This window comes from Chamaea fasciata, unplaced genomic scaffold (genome assembly GCF_029207755.1).
Source record: "Chamaea fasciata isolate MVZ Bird 193981 ecotype frontalis unplaced genomic scaffold, bChaFas1.0.hap1 SCAF_5, whole genome shotgun sequence".
NCBI lineage: Eukaryota > Metazoa > Chordata > Aves > Passeriformes > Sylviidae > Chamaea > Chamaea fasciata.
The window spans coordinates 60602622-60618595 of NW_027094090.1; the positions used below are offsets into that span (position 1 = coordinate 60602622).

General features: G+C 38.8%; 1 protein-coding gene across 4 annotated transcripts; it reads right to left on the minus strand.

The window, feature by feature from the left end:
• Positions 1 to 51: 51 nt before the first annotated feature.
• On the minus strand, positions 52 to 13467 carry GLT8D2 (glycosyltransferase 8 domain containing 2). Of its 4 annotated transcripts, none has more exons than XM_066183936.1 (10): positions 13217 to 13467; positions 11271 to 11325; positions 9777 to 9872; positions 8495 to 8663; positions 6673 to 6790; positions 5262 to 5346; positions 3124 to 3236; positions 2527 to 2693; positions 1204 to 1316; positions 52 to 635 (listed from the first exon to the last, which is right to left on the minus strand). In XM_066183936.1, the coding sequence occupies exons 2-10, from the start codon at positions 11287 to 11289 to the stop codon at positions 463 to 465; spliced, it is 1053 nt and encodes a 350-aa protein (XP_066040033.1). In that variant the 5' UTR covers positions 11290 to 11325; positions 13217 to 13467; the 3' UTR covers positions 52 to 462. The 4 variants fall into 4 exon arrangements, with proteins under 4 accessions (XP_066040033.1, XP_066040035.1, XP_066040034.1 ...); XM_066183938.1 differs by lacking the exon at positions 13217 to 13467 and adding an exon at positions 13182 to 13201; XM_066183937.1 differs by lacking the exon at positions 13217 to 13467 and adding an exon at positions 11823 to 11929.
• Positions 13468 to 15974: the final 2507 nt, after the last annotated feature.

Sequence of the window (15974 nt, forward strand, 5' to 3'; positions counted from 1 at the left end):
GAAATGCCACAAAACAGAGTCACCACACAACAGAACTCAGTAACATGTGCCCAGGTTTTCAATTCAGGTTGTTTAATGTGGGCTAGATAACTAAACATTTCTTGTACATAACACTGCAGCTATCTCCTGGGTAGATTTTTCTACCAGAAGACATTGGACTCTTACTTAGAAAGACCTTAAATTAAAGCACACTGTCTGGCACTGAATTTCACCTCTGTTTCGTGAAAATACTTCATTGTCAAGTAAACTTGTTTCCTCACCTTACATGAAAGTCAAGATTATCTGAACTGTGTACTGTAGTCACTCCAGTCTCCCTTCTCCTGCCATAAGCACACAAAACTGATGGTTGGTTATTCATATTTTAACAAATACTTAGTTTTCTAAAATCAATTAATCATACAACATGTTGCATCTCAAACTATTAAATGCATTCCATACACTACATTTTGCTGTGTTTCAGTATCAGCTATCAGGACGAGTTAATTTAAACTTCCCTGAAGGGTCAGGAATAAACCAGTTTTCCCAAAGATCAGTGTGGACACTGGGGTAGTCCCAAGGTTTGTATCTCCCATTCCAGTGAAGTAATTTAGCTTCTTGAAGAAATTGCTCTGAGTAACGGGCATCAGGACTCCAACCTGCATGGGGACATTAAAAAAAAAATTTTTGAAAAATGCAGGTTTTGATAAAAGAAGACACTGTAGAGTGAGTTAAATTCAGGTAACTTTTTTTCAGAAGTCTGATTAGTATGCTTTCTTGTTAATGTACAACTACTTATATGATAGAGTAGCTTTTTTCAACTTGATGCCTCTTATGTTGCATCAGCAAAAAATCTCAGCCAGTTTCTTCTCTCAAAGTTTCCTTTTTTAGCACTTTTAACATCTTGGCATAGCTGGGATTAAAAACAAAGTAAAATCCATTCATTTTACCACACGAGCTAAGTTATGTTTTTTTCTAGGATAATTCACCACTCCCAGGTGAAGGGAAAATACATCCTCCAGGATGTTTACAACAAACACTGTTAAGCCTTTCTTTTTCCTCTATTGCTCCTAGAAAAAGACTGATTTTTTCAGTCCCTCCCTATATTCAGATATTTCATATATTCTTTCCACGTAAGTGGCACATGAGGTAAAGTCACGTAAGGTCTTGCACTGGAATCTCACAAACTCACCTTAGTTCCAACTTGCAAACAGAAATTAAACTTACCAAGATGCCTTATGTGCCACATAGGATTAATAGAGGAATGTTTTCCATGAAATACAATCAGCATTGGAGAGGTTGCCACGCCTCCCCCAAGGGTGCTGCTATAGAGGTTTTCCCTGCAAAAGGAAAAATAAAAGAATATGTTCAAAACCTCCAGGAGTCTTTAGTACAAAGGTAGAGGATTAAAAATATATTATCTGGCAAAATTCAAAATCGTTTGGAACAGACAAGTTTTCAGCATACTCCTTCCTTGTGCTGTTAATTGATTATATTTGCAACTCCAATTCCCGTGGAGTGAATTGTTGCTACCGAGTAAAATGGGCGTCAGACCCAACATGAAACCAATTTTTTCTACACAAAAACTATAGTTCTCAAGGCTGACAAAGTTAACCGTAGGAAAAACTGTCAACATAAAGCAATCAAACACAATTTAGTCAGGTTTCTTAAGAAAATGTATGTTTTCCATGTTTTTAATTCCCTCTTTCTTCCCCTTTCTCCATCGGCTAGCTTTTATACCTTTAAATTACCTCCAGCTAGATTTTTTCAAAGCCTAGTTAGTATAAATTGGTATCTAAAGAGTGTCAGTTTCCTATGAATTTTGTGATAAATCCAGGGCTAGATCAAATCAAACTATGGTAAGAGGAGGCACTGGTGGGGGTAGAAACTAACGAGTAATGTACACAGCACAATAGCACAAACTTTCATATCAATTTTACCTTAGTAAATTTAAACTTAATCCTTTGCAGAGAAAGAAAATAAACATCAAGTTTTCAAATGCATGTTAACGGGGAACTAATTTTAAAAATGGTGGGTTTTTTCAGTGTGTCACAATTTATTTGTGGAAAATAACAAAAAGATATCATGTAAAATTTCATCTAGTAGAGAAAAGTAAGTGTTTTCTATTGGTGTTTTAAAAAAGGTGGTGTCCAATTACAGCTTGTTGATGCTACAACAGGAGAGTCCCCAGGCAAAGAAGGAAACATTCCTCCTTTAAGCTAGCCTTGGGAAGGGAAGATCATTCGGTGGCTTCATCCCAGGCTAAGTTGGTCACCCAAAATGAGAACCACATGTTCTCAATGTCCCTAAGGATTAAGTGTGGTTTGTGATTAAAGACAAGACTAAAATTCCAAGTGGTCATTTCCTCGTACAGAACTGGTCAGATTTAAACAGATGGAAATGCTGGAACATGAATTACTTCACTTGACAAGATCTCAAAATAAAGATGGCTTGGAGTTAAAAAAAAAAAGTGTAAGAGCTTTTAAACAGAAAGTAAAACTGTAAACCAAGCATTAAAAGTAAAGTGAGAAGCTAGATTTCTACACATACTCTACATTTCTTTGCATCCACTTTTCCAACTGCTTTGTAATCCGCTGATGTTTCCATTCAGTCATGTTAGCAACAATTACTCCAGGATTAAAGGAGCAGGTGCTGGGGCTGATGCCAAGATCTCTAATGGCTTGCTTTCTGTAGTCCAGGAATCCCATGTATGTGTTCTAAGAAATAAAAAAAGTATGTTCATCCCCTATGAATCCCTATAAAGACACATGTAAATGCACCTCACTCTCACTGAGAGGGAGACTAAATATACTTCCCCAAAGATGAGTTTCTAGATGGTGTTTACCTGTCATGAGTTCCATATGATGAGGCTGTAAGGCAGGATACTTCCAGATACTAAATTTTTCCACAGTATTGTACCATGGAATTTTGATAAGGCTTTTCCCTTGCTATGTTTGTCTTTTGGTAGACCACAGTAAATCATGCAGCATCACAATTGTACCACCACAAGAAGTCCTTAATTACCTGTTCAACTATTACAAAGCTATCTCTATCTATATACACAAAACTTCCACTTTGGGGAAAACATAAAATCTTACACTTATGGGCAAACACATTCATTATTAGAATTCAAGAATGTCGTCTTACCTGCATCCCTACACTTCTAATCATTTCATGTGTAGAAGGCAGATCACAATCATCTGAAAAAGCTGCTGCATGTCCAGGTGCTAACTTAGTATCGTAGAGTTCCTGGATGTCACCTGATTACAGAAAAGTCACAAGCATCAGACAACACCTACTGCACTGCTACAGAGCTGATAGGATAATGTCAGCTCTCATATCTTGCTTACAAACACACCATTTTTTAAGGATAGCCGCTACTGAATTCAGTAATATGGGACCATTTTCAAATTTGCACCTCAAAGCCTAAGGTCTGTCTTTAGATCATTGGTATTTAATACATTCATATTCTGGTTGTCCAAAATCAGCTACAGCAGAAGCTGACAGGACTGTTAAAAAGCCTGATTACAAACTTGTGCGTTCAGAGAGCTTGTCTTCAGAGAGGGAGGGCACAGCAAATTCTTCTGAGCCTTTTCAAGTCCCACAAAAGTGTCACTTCAATGTCTTGCACAGATGAGGTTTCTCCTGGTGTTGTGGCAGATAGACCTTCTAGGAAGATACCTGGATTCCCAGCAGTGGCTGTTTGAAATGTGACTGACACTTGACCATCCCTGCTGGCTTCACGGCCCACCCAGCTCCTTCTTTGTAATGCCAAACATCTCACTCACCTGACTGTCAGGTACCCAAGATGTGCCAGAACAGTTTCAGGGCAGGTGGGAAGCACAGCACTGCCACAGCAATCGAGTGAGCCTGCACCCCAACCCTCCACAGCTTCCAGTTTTGCTTTCATGTCTTTTACTTTTGTACTGCTGGTCATCTGCCAGGTCAAACAACTGGATCAGCTGCTTCTGCAGCTGCACAACTGCAGGTTACACACGTAAGAGGAGCTGCCTGGGGACAGGAGAGGCCACTCGGTCAGCAGTAGCCTACCTCGAGGTGTAATGTGAAACTGCACCTTTATACTGCAGCTCCTCAAGCACCATCTGCTGACACCCCCGGGAAAGAGAGAGCCCAGTGCTGGTGAACGCAGGTGCGGGGAGGGGTGACAGGGAAGTGGGGGGCTCAGCTTGACCTGCTCGTGAAACTGGAGTCTAAATGAAGACCTAGAACCTTTCAAAGAGTTAAATATCACTGCTGCCCATTATTGACAGACACAATAATAAAACCAAAAAGCAGAGACTGACACTGGAAACATCCATGTTGGAGAACTGTGATAGGAAGTCTATGGCAAATTAAAATGAGACAGGCAGAACAGATTAGTTGTCCCTTATAAAGCCAATAGTGACCTCTAAGTGCAGGTGGTCTGAAATCTGCCTCTAGAGAGACAAAACTATAAACAGGTGCAGAAAAGCAGTGGAGAATTATGCTTTTGTCATGTGTAAAATCACTGGTCTTAATGTTCTTACTGCAAGACTAATTTAAGCCAAAAAGTTTATTGTAGTTATACTCAGTCCTTTCCAAAAGAAATTTTGCTTAGTTGCCCACCAGGGTTAAAGCACAACACTGGTTAAAAAGTGCTTTTCTTGTTAAAAAACAAGACCATATAATAAAACAAATATGAAAACAACAGCCCTACAGAGAAAAAAAAAAAACAACAACTGGGAAAGAGAACAGAAAAAAAACTCACAAGAAATTAACCTTTAAGAATAATTGGTCTTCAAAAGAGATATCATTGATGATAAGAAAAAAAGAAAATATTTTTTCAGGATTTGGATGTCTTCTAACTGCTCCCAATTGACCAGGAACTCTGAAATCTTTGTGATTCTGCAAACTGCTTTGAGTAAATCCCTCTTGCTCTCAAGAACAGCAATTCTGGATAAGGAATTGGTAGCATTTGTGGGAATTTAAACACTAGCAGGAAATGCATGTCACACACAATAAACATTGCAACATCTGAGTGAAATCCATGGTATCTTTCAGCAATAGACCACAATCAATTAAAATGAAACCCACCTACAATTTTGATCACAATTACTCAAAATATATGTGGGTAAATTCTTCCTCAAACTTGCATATTTAAACAAACAGATTTTTTGTAGTTTCCTTAAGTTTAAAACTCTTAGCAGCTGCCTCAGTTTTCTCTTATATCTCATATTTCCAAATGGCTGTAAAAGCTGCAATAACTTTGATTTTAATTCTGTTTGAATTAAATTCTGTTAGCTTACCTTGAACAATGACATCATCATCCAAATATATTACTTTCTCATGTTTCTGGATAAGCAGAGGAAGATAAAATCGAACAAAGTTCAGCTATTAAACAGAAAGAGAAAATAAAGACTAAATGGTAAACCTTTTTAATGCAGTAGTCTCAGGCTTCTCTCTCTAAGTCAGTTGGAATTTCTCTCTTTATTGAGCACTAATCAGTGACCATTTGCTTGCTCCCCCACAGCTTTACTGCTATCTCAAATCCAATTATTACTATTATTGCTATTATTATTTATCCACTACTGCCCTAACCATGCAGCCCAAATTCCTCACAGAATCCTTTAGGCTGGAAGGGGCCTTTTGAGATCACCTTGTTCAAGCCCCCATCTGCAGCAGAGTCCACTCGAGCAGGCTGACAGGGACCATCCCAGTTGGGGTCTGAATATGTCCACAGATGGAGACCCAACAGTCACTCTGGGCAACCTGAGACTTTTGAACTCATGGTTTTAAAAGTCTTTTGCCCAAGGGGAATTTCATGTTATTTCTGCCCATTATCTCTTGTTGCTCCCCTCAAGTATTCATACACATTGTGAAGATCCTCGTGAATCTTGTCTTCTCCAGACTGAAACAGCCTCAACTCTTGCAGCCTCTCATAGAAAAGATGCTTCAGCCTCTTAATCATCTTTTGCAGCCCATGTTGGACTCACCGCAGCAAGTCCCTATCTTTCTTGTACTGGTGGGCTCAGAACTGGACAATGCACTTCAGATGCAGCCTCACCAGTGCAGAGCAGAGATGGAGGAGCACCTCTCTGGACCTGCTACCAATGCTCTTCCTAGTCCATTTTTACAGCATACATCACAGCAAACACTTCAAAATGTAATAGTATCATCACTCTAAAGGAATGATTTGACTGGTGGCACAGACATGGGATAACTTCTACAACAGCAATGAAGAACAGAGCAGAGAGAAAGGGGACTGAGAATGCAAGAACAACTGTAAGAACTCAGACCATTTTACCCAGCCCCTGCCTTCAGAGTGGTCCCAACCAGATGCTCAATGAAAAATAAAAATAAGCATCCAGAACAGTTGTTACATGTATTCTCCTAGCTTTCAGCTATTTTCAGCTCAAGGGATTTTCTCATCTAGATGTGATCTAAATATGAACTTTGATCCTAACTGAACCCTTGTACATTTTTACATCCACAAGACCTTTCAGCAATGAATTCCAGAGATGCAGTACTCATTGCATGAAAAGTGTGCAACATCTTGTTTATGCTGTCACTCTGGCTAATTTCTTCTCACATTCATTGGCTCTTGCATTGGAAGAGACATATACACACACCCCCTGCATGAAATGGAACAGATCTAGGATGTTTTAAAGCCCATAATAAGTATCAAAAACCTCAATAATTTGTTATTAATTAACTCACAGGTTGCAGTAGCTCAGGACGGGATGCATCTTGTCTGATTTTTCCTTTTAGTACCATAGGATTGAATTCCACAACCTTAAATTTTATTTCTTTCAGTTTAGAATTTTCAATCCATTTTCTGTGATGGAAAAAAAAAAAAAAAAAAAAAAAAAAAAGTGTTAAAAGAAATATCAAGCGCATGGCAAGTATGAAATTCACAGACACTTAGGAGAATAATAAGAGACCTTGAAAGTTCACTTGATCTATTCTATACCAAAACAGAATCACTTATGTCTACTAACTTACATCTTAAGTCTACAGACCTACATTGCACACAGACCTTTGTTAAACCTGTTCTTAAAATAAAATACAAAAACTCCCCCACAAAAACCCCAACGAAACAAACACCCCACACCACTCCCAAAACCAGAGATTCCAGATGTAGTCCAAACAACTCATCTTTCACCATTACTTGCAATAAATTATATTCTTCTAAGTTTTCCTGGTATAATTAAAGATAATTATTTCTTATCCTATCTACAGTGTTTTTAAATATGAGGTTAGTTATTTCCCTTTCACAGTTTTATGTTCTTCCAGATGACTTCTACATCACCTCCTACTTATGTTTTCTTTAGGCTAAACTAATTTTCTTTTCATATTTTTGTCAGATTTCTTATCACCACTGTTTATTTTCTCTCCTGACACAAACTGTGTGTACAAAGGCTGTAGAAGTGAAGTAGCCAGAGGTGAGAACTGCTAGGAAATGTTTTAGTTTTCATTCACAACTTGGTCCTCTTTAAGACAACTTTTCTGAATTTTAACCCTGAAACATAATGAACTGAAACTTCATGAAATTACATTCATTGAAATATCAGTATATAATTTCCTTTCATGAAATTAAGAATTCTCATTTCATGAAAGGAAATCAAATGAGAAATCAAGGAATGAAGTGAAATGAAAAGAAGGGATATGAAATATAATAAAATTTTTAAAAATTAAAACTATGTAATGAAGTGAAATAAATGAAAGGGAACAGAATGAAATGAAGTGCAATCAAGTGAGATGAAACTCCAAGAAATTATATTAATTGAAATCTCGAGATATCATTTCCTTTCATGAAATGAGGAATTTTCATTTCATGAAAGGAAATAAAATGAGAAATGAAGGATTAAAGCAAAATGGAAAGAAAGGAAAATATAATAAAGTGAAATTGAGAAAAATAAAATTCTGAAATGAAAGCAATGAAATTGAATGGAATGAAATGAAGTGCTGTGAAATGAACTGAAACTTAATGAGATGAATATTCATTGAAATCCTGAGATTCCATTCCCTTTCATGAAATGAAGACTTCTCATTTCATGAAAGGAAATGAAAGGAGAAATCAAGGCATGAAGTGAAAAGGAAAGAAATGAAACTCATTGCAATACTTTTTGGGCCTCTTTTTATTACTTTAATACATTGTCTTAACTGAAACTAGCTTTAAACAGCAAGTTTTTCTACTCTGAAGCTGAAGACACAACACCAGAGGAGAGGTAAGTGCAGTGCCACAAAATGGGATGGTGACAGGTAGGCAGTGTATCCTTACTTTACTTCAGACTCTTCTGCAGCCTATCTATAAAAAGCTGAGAAGCACAGGTATGGCCTGGCTGTTTCACACCCCTTTACACGAGTCAGTGCCTTGTGGAGAACAAAGCGGTCCTTTCTCCATCATCTACAGAATCCTGAGGTTGCTACCAATGCACTACATTTCCCTGGAAAGTCCTCCAAAGCCTTATGCCTGTGCTAGGGGGAGCAACAACGTGGCTCTAATTACAGCCCAAAACCAAGCAAGGTTGGTGTGTACCGAATATGTGGGATGGTTGTCTTCAGCCCAATGATGTAGAACAAAACATTGGCCTCTGTGTTGCTGTAGATGCTGCTGATCGCTGCTACAGCTGCGCCCATCCTGCCCGCGGCAGCGCAGATCACCACTGGGATTTCTTCTTCCATATCCTCAGGGCTCTCCAAATCCACTGCAAGAAATAAATGTGTTTTACATCAGATCTGGGTCACAAAAATGAGTAAGAACTACCATAAGCAATGGAATTATTTAATTGACACTTCATTTTTCCTTAGTACATCCCTATCTGGCAAGGCACACAGCTTGAGTTGTTGCTAATCCAGAACCACTTGCAGGTTGGCTGGACTGTTGGATGCCTCCAAAAAGAATAAATGAAAGAGTTCTCAGCATCCTCTACTCAGCAGCAGCAAAATTTAGCCTGTCCTTCATGTAGCTGCTTATTCATATGAAATCTGGAGAGGTTTGAATACCTCTGGGACTTCTACTTCTCAGTTATATTTAGTACAAATTGAACAATAGGTTCCAAAATTATCAAAGGAGAGAGATAAGTCAAAGACGGTGCAATCACATGAGCTGCACTTCTTTGGCAAGCTGGCTTGAAAGGAGGAGTGCAAAAATTTGTACCAGAAGGAAGCTACTGATAAAAGGGAAAAACCTAACTATAACAGATATAATTATACTGGTTAAAATGTAACAAGTACCGTCATAACAACTCCAACAAAAATATATTGAAAACTGAAAAAGAAAGGATTTCTATCAATATGTTTGTTTGCCTTGGGAACAGTGAGTAAACTTTTTATATAAACATTTATATAAACATTTAATACTCATCCAACCTTATTAACCCTAGCAGGTTTCTGTCACTATAGGAATTCCAGCTAAAACTTCTGCTGTAAATATGAAGATTTGATGGTTTATCTAAAATGAATAATCAGGCCAAGAACATTCCCAAGGAGGCAGGTCGTGATCAAAGTTTGTTACCACTTGACAACTCCAATTTGTTCAGCTCAAGTAAGGATATACTCCAGCATCAATCTACATCAGTGACATCTAGATAAAAACTTAATCAGAATTACAACTCTTAGTCATCACTATCAATCTCCTATAATTTTATTCAAGCAATTCAGAAGCCAAATGTTTTTCATACCGGACTATATGCAACAGTGTGAGTAGCTCGTCTACTGCAGGACAAACAGGATTCAGTAAGGTGAAAAGGGCTGTTCAAGTTAAGACATGAGGAACATAAAACAGGAACATAAATGAAACTGATGTGCAAGTCACTTACCTGTTTCATTTCTTAATGCCAGTGGCACTTGGTGAACTTTGTTATACAAAATAGCACACACGGTTAAGACAAGAAGTAACAGTAAGATCTGGTTAACTGAAACAAGAGGGAGAATGTGTTAACAATCCATATAACAGCTAATTCTCAAGCATCTGATTAAAAAAAATCAAATTTGTAAGCAGTACAGATGATAGAAGAATTTGATAACCTCTATCTGTTGTGTTCTCATGTTATTTGATCAAGCTAAAAATTTTACGTTAGAAACAAACAGTAACTCTCCCTTACTAAAGCAATCCCCAGCTATCTGATTTTCATGGTTAATTTGCTCACTAAATCATAAGATTCCCAATATATATGGGTTATCTGTACTAAAAAATTTACATGTTTCTGAATTTTACCAGGAGCTTGGAACATTTTTTTCCTGGCTAGTCTGTTGTCTTTTACAAGTCACTTAATGAGTTAATTGTTTTTATGTAGCCTTTCCATTCTGTCATGCTTCCCTGATAAAACTTCAGACACAGGAGAATTTTTTATTTATTTCAATGTTGAGATCCTGAAGGTGTATTTGAGCAAAACCCCTAGAAATTCTAGAAAAATAAACCCACCACGCTACTGAAACCAGGAATGTTTCAAAATGCTTGTTTCGACAGGTGATTTAAATCAGTAAAATCAAAGCAAGGCAAAGACCTGACTGTATATTCTGATATATAGTTCCTAGAAGACTGTCCTGTACAAGTTTAAGTCATTCAACACAAACCAAGTATGTGCAGGTGTTGGGAGAGTTCACCGAGCACAACAGGGAAGGAATACGTTGCCCTCATCAACAGTCACTTTGATGATGGTTGTTCTTTTTTTCAGACTACTTTGTTACTTTTGTACCACCATAAAATGTATTTAAGGTGTTTAAAAGAGGAAAGACAACAGAGTTTTGATCTATTTTAATCAAAATGGCCAACTGACCACAACTGGGCATGAGACTAGATTGATAGTGGTAAACCAAACCTGCAGTAATTTAAACCAGCTGTGGAAAAAGCCCATTGACTTCTGAGAAATTTTGAGCACAGAAGTAAAGGCAAAAGTCCATTTTCAGTTACTGACCCTTACAGGGGATAAGATCCCCAAAGTTCTTGGGGCCGCACCTCTATTTTGAGTATGAGCAGCATTAACGTGGAGAGCTCTGTAAAATTCAGCTTCAGTCCTCTGGGCACAATTCACATGAAAACAGCAGCTGCTTGCAGTATTGGTGAGAAATTTCATAATCTCCAATCTGATGCAGTAAAGCAGTGAGTAATTTTAAATTAATGTGAATTATTGTTGTACTTATCTGACACAGTTAACAGGAAAAGACTTGTTTGCATACTTAAAGTTAAGAACAATTTAGCAATACTAGAACTATAAATTTGTATTCAACTGTGACAACAGTTGCATGAGAAATTGGATTTGACATTTCTGTCCTTTTTAAAAAACGCATCTTTCAAATGTTTTTAATCTTACTTTTCTTTAAAAGAGCCATGTGTCCTGTTGGATGAGAACTGTGATCTGTGGTAAACTAAAATAAAAAAAAAAAATTAAAAGAAAAAAAAAAGTGAAATATCATTAATGCCAGAAGTGAATTCTACTTAGTTATACAAAGCACTACATTTTGGATTATCAAGTGTTACTGGTGAACTCGTAAAAGTAAAACTGCACTTAATATCTGTAAATACTGGGGTTTTTTTTACAAATAACTAAAATTATGGGTTAGAAATAGTTTTATTAATAATTTAAGCAACTAATAGGTTATAAAAAACATTTTAATAAATCCCATCTGATCATCTATGCCAGTAGGCAGTTTTTATAACATTTTCAGATACTGTGCAAAGAAGTATTAAAACACACACTAATGCAATTTATACATATATTTATCTCTGATTTCATCTCAAACACAGTAACTATCGCAAATACTAATCTTTTGCTGGAGTATGCCTTCCTAAAATAGGGGAATATTATACAGTGTCTTCTGGACTCTCAAAACATTTCAAAGCAACAGTGAGAATATTTTCTTACAGCTGCATTCCTCCAGTGTGTGTAGTGTGCCTTGTATTTCTGCACATTTTTTGTGATGCTGAAGAAAAGATGGTAGCCTTCCCTAAAATAGTGCTTCTAGGCCAGGCCTGAGAAGACAGAACATAACCCTTAAAGCACAGGATTATGAGAAATACAATATTCATTGGAATTCTGGACCCAAAACTACTATTTACAAAGGAAAACACAAACCACATAACCAAAACAACAACAACCAACAGTAAAAAACAGCATCAGAAGTTGGTGGGGAGAGAAAAATCCAACCGTGTGATCTAACCTTTATAGTATGTAGGCATAGAACAGAAAATAATTCTTCCTGCTTCCACACGTACAGATATGGACACATTACAGCACAGATAAAGATAGAAGATGGATTCTGTGCACACATAAAAATGAAGTTTGTTCGAGCTCCTTGACAAATCAGACAGAACAGCAAACATTCTTGAAATCTGAGTCACAAAACTGACCACTTCTCATTGGTTAGTGCTGAAGTTCAGGCAGCATCCTAAATTAGTCTCTACTTTGAGCAACAAGTTAAATGACAACAAATATATATATACATATATATATATATAAAAATCTAAGATGTGGCTGTGTTTATAAACCACTTATATTCACATGTATTTAAGTCCCAGCTAATGACTAAATTGCAGTGAGAAAGGAATATTCTGGAAGTTCTTCCACATCTGCACTACTTATCTACATTCCAGCAGACCACTCTCTTCATGTGGTATTAATTTACACAGAGGAAATCAAGCTTATCTGTCGGAAAAAAACACAGCTGAGAAAGCCTTTCTCTCATGCATTACACAGAAGTATTGTTTTCTTTTACATTTAAAAACTTTACTCATTTAGGTAAGCAGAGAGACAACAGAAGCTGCTACACTCTTGGACTAATATCTAACCCCACTTTTGCTGATCACAATCTTCCCCTGTTTTTTACAGAGCTGCCTACTATGAATTAGCACTTGTAACAATAGCCACAAACAGTCCTGATGATCACTGCAGGATGAAAGCTGCACAGCCACAGCTTCATGTTATCTCCAGAAATTATTAAGTCCACACAAACTGAACCATGTTTTAAACTTTAAAATCCAAAGACAGACTCTCACACACGTTGAGTTCTACAACTACAGCATTCCTAAGCCTCTGAAACACCAATTGATTACCTACTGATTTTTAAGGAAAGAGAGGTATGTTTGCTACCCTGCAAATATTTACTCAGTTTTTTTCTGACTGTAGACATTATTTCCTGGAACCTGGCAGTCCCTAACTCAGCTGCCAAATCCTGTAACAAAACGAGGGGCTGCAGAAGGGAAAGCTCAAAAAGAGTGACATTACTTCTCAGATATTTCCTGCTTAATTAGTCTTTTTACCTCTTCAAAGCAGCACAGTACTCGGAACTCCTCTCTCCTGAAGCGCTGTGGAGCTATTTACTTGGATCCTAGATAGCCCACAGCTGTAAGCACTCTTGCCAAAGCGTCCTTGACCACCATCTTCCTCTGAAGTCACCCACACAAGGGCTTTAACAGGGCACAGAAACAGTTTTATGATTCAATTCCTTTTTCGAACTCTTCAAAGTTTACTTTGGAGTTGTGCTGGTTTTCTTTCCTTTCTCTGCTGCTGAGGAATAGTGCAGAGTCCAGACACTGCACTGGAGGAATGAGAGCGCACAAACCACTTCCAGATGTGGAGAGTGATGATGCAGGCCCAGCTTTGGCAAACTTGCCTCAGAGCTTCAGCTAGCAGATTGCAAACAAATCCCATAAGACAAAAAGTCTTAAAGGGGTGGGGGAAAGAGAAGGAAACAAACCCTTCCAGAAGTTACTTCCAAAATCTAGCTGCAAGTTATGTTTTCAGTCATTATTTATGGTAAATGTGAACAGGTAACTAGAGTGCAAGAGCCAGACTACAACATGCCAAAGTCTAACAGGAGGCCAAAGTTTTTCCAGTGTTTGTTGGCAGAGTTCTTGAGAGTCAAAAGCTAAGGGAAACTCACAAAAGTAAACTCTGAACATGCATTTTGACTTGAATCATGTCATTTCCTAATCTTTGAGCATTTAATCCACAGGTTTGGTTTAGATTCAAAAGGATCTTGGATCAAGGTAACCAGCTCATGGTGATACCTTGCCTCCTATGCTCTCCTGGATTGCTTTTGCAGCTTTTTTTCTACAGCACTTCTTTTATTTGAATTCAATCCCTCCCTTCTAGGCATGAAGTTAAATGATAAACCACTGTTTTGTCACAAGACTTTTGTGAGTACTGAAAGGGATGATAATAAACACCTTCAACTCTAAACTATTTTTCATATTTTTACTGTGAGGCACTGCAAAATTTATGAGCAGCAATCAGTAAAGGTCTTAAAAATCTTTAGTGTTTTAAATGAAGACTTTTGTTCCATTTGCAGGCAACAAAAATGTGAATTTTCAACTGCATGTCTCAAACATGCCCAACCTGTATTATTTGTGGCTGATTTTGTACAGTAATCCATCTTCTACTTGAACAAAAATTAAATGAAGAGTTATACATACAGTAATATTCTTTGTCCAGATGGCCACACTTAATAGTATCTTTCTGTGCAATGATAGTTAAGTTGTATTAAGATCACATTCATCAAAATATACCCATGGGGGTTTTTTACCTTCCCTTCCATTTCTGTGTGCATCTGAACAGATCTAGGCCGCACACAGTCATATGAGCCTGCAGAACTGGGACCAGCTCCTTCACCTGGCAGAACCCTCGGGATTACTGGCAAAGCAGTTACACCTTCACAGAATCAGGTTAGAAAAGCACTTTGAAACCACGGAGTCCAACCTGTGACCAAACACCACCTTGTCAACTAGACCATGGCAGTAAGTGCTGCATCCAGTCTTTCCTTAAACACCTTCACCATCTCTGGGCAGTCCATTCCAATGTCTAATCACCTTTTTTTATGAAGAAATTCTGCCTAATGTCCAACCTCAATTACACATCTCAGCATCATCATTTACTGTGTAGAACTCAACAGTGAGAAGAGAATTTTAGCACCTGTTATACATAGGTAATACGATGATTGGTTGTCGCAATTAGCGGATGAATATTGTGTGTATGTTAAAAGAAGTTTTACTGATGTACAGTCGGGCTATTGTGGTTTGTTGTTCAGATGTCCTCTGTTCACCCCACAGCATCCTTTCCCCCACTCTGTGCCGTTGCAGCCTGCGTTGTCCCGGGCATGTGGAGCGAAGGCCCCTTGCGTGGGGCAGCTGAGAATGGGAAAAGCTTGTTACTAGGAGGCACGGCATGACCACACCTGACCGCCCATCAAGTTGCAAGAAAGCAGCCTCCAACAACTGGCAGCAAAGAAGAGTTGGCTGACAGACTTCGGGACGGGCCAGGGTTGCCTGATGCAACCCCCCTGGGGGTAGAGAAGGCAGAACAGCCATTTCGTAGACGCGCTCGTGGCTGCCGAGTCACCAACTCCCAGCGCGCTGTCCTTTTTCTTTATTCAGTCCTTTGTTGTATTTGTTAAGGTTTAATAAACCTTCTAAAATTTTAAACTGAGCGGTTGTTTCTCACACACCAAAGGCACCTTCTTTGGATTCCCCTCAGCCTCACACGGTTATATATTCTCACAGAACACCCCCCTCACACAGGAAGGAGCAGCTCCTCTCCTGCAGAACGAGACCTTCGAATTCACTCAGACCACCCCCTGCCAGCTGTGGAACCGAAACCTCGGTTGCTAATCTCAGCCTACAGTGTTTAAACAGCAACTCATTTCTTCCTCGCCGCACACCTCGCAGGCAAGCAGCATTGCCTCGCCTACTCCCAGCCAGTCAAAAAAACAAAACCGGGAAAAGAAAAAAAAAAGAAAAAAAAAGAGAGGGGAAAAAAAAAAGAAAAAAAGAAAAAAAAAGAAAAAGAATGTGCTACACGTTTCTGAGGGCCCGGCGGCAGACCAGGCGCCCAAGCAGAGCAGCACACGCCACCTCCGCGGTGCCCGAGCACCCCTCGGGGGGCGTGCGCTGCAGGCAGGGCTGCTGCCCCGCAGGGCTCCCGCCGGAGCACGGCCGGGCCCGGGGGCGCCGCAGGAGCGGAGGGGGCCGCGCCGAGCCGGGGCTGCGGCAGAGGCGGCCGCGGGGCGGGACACGGGCGGGA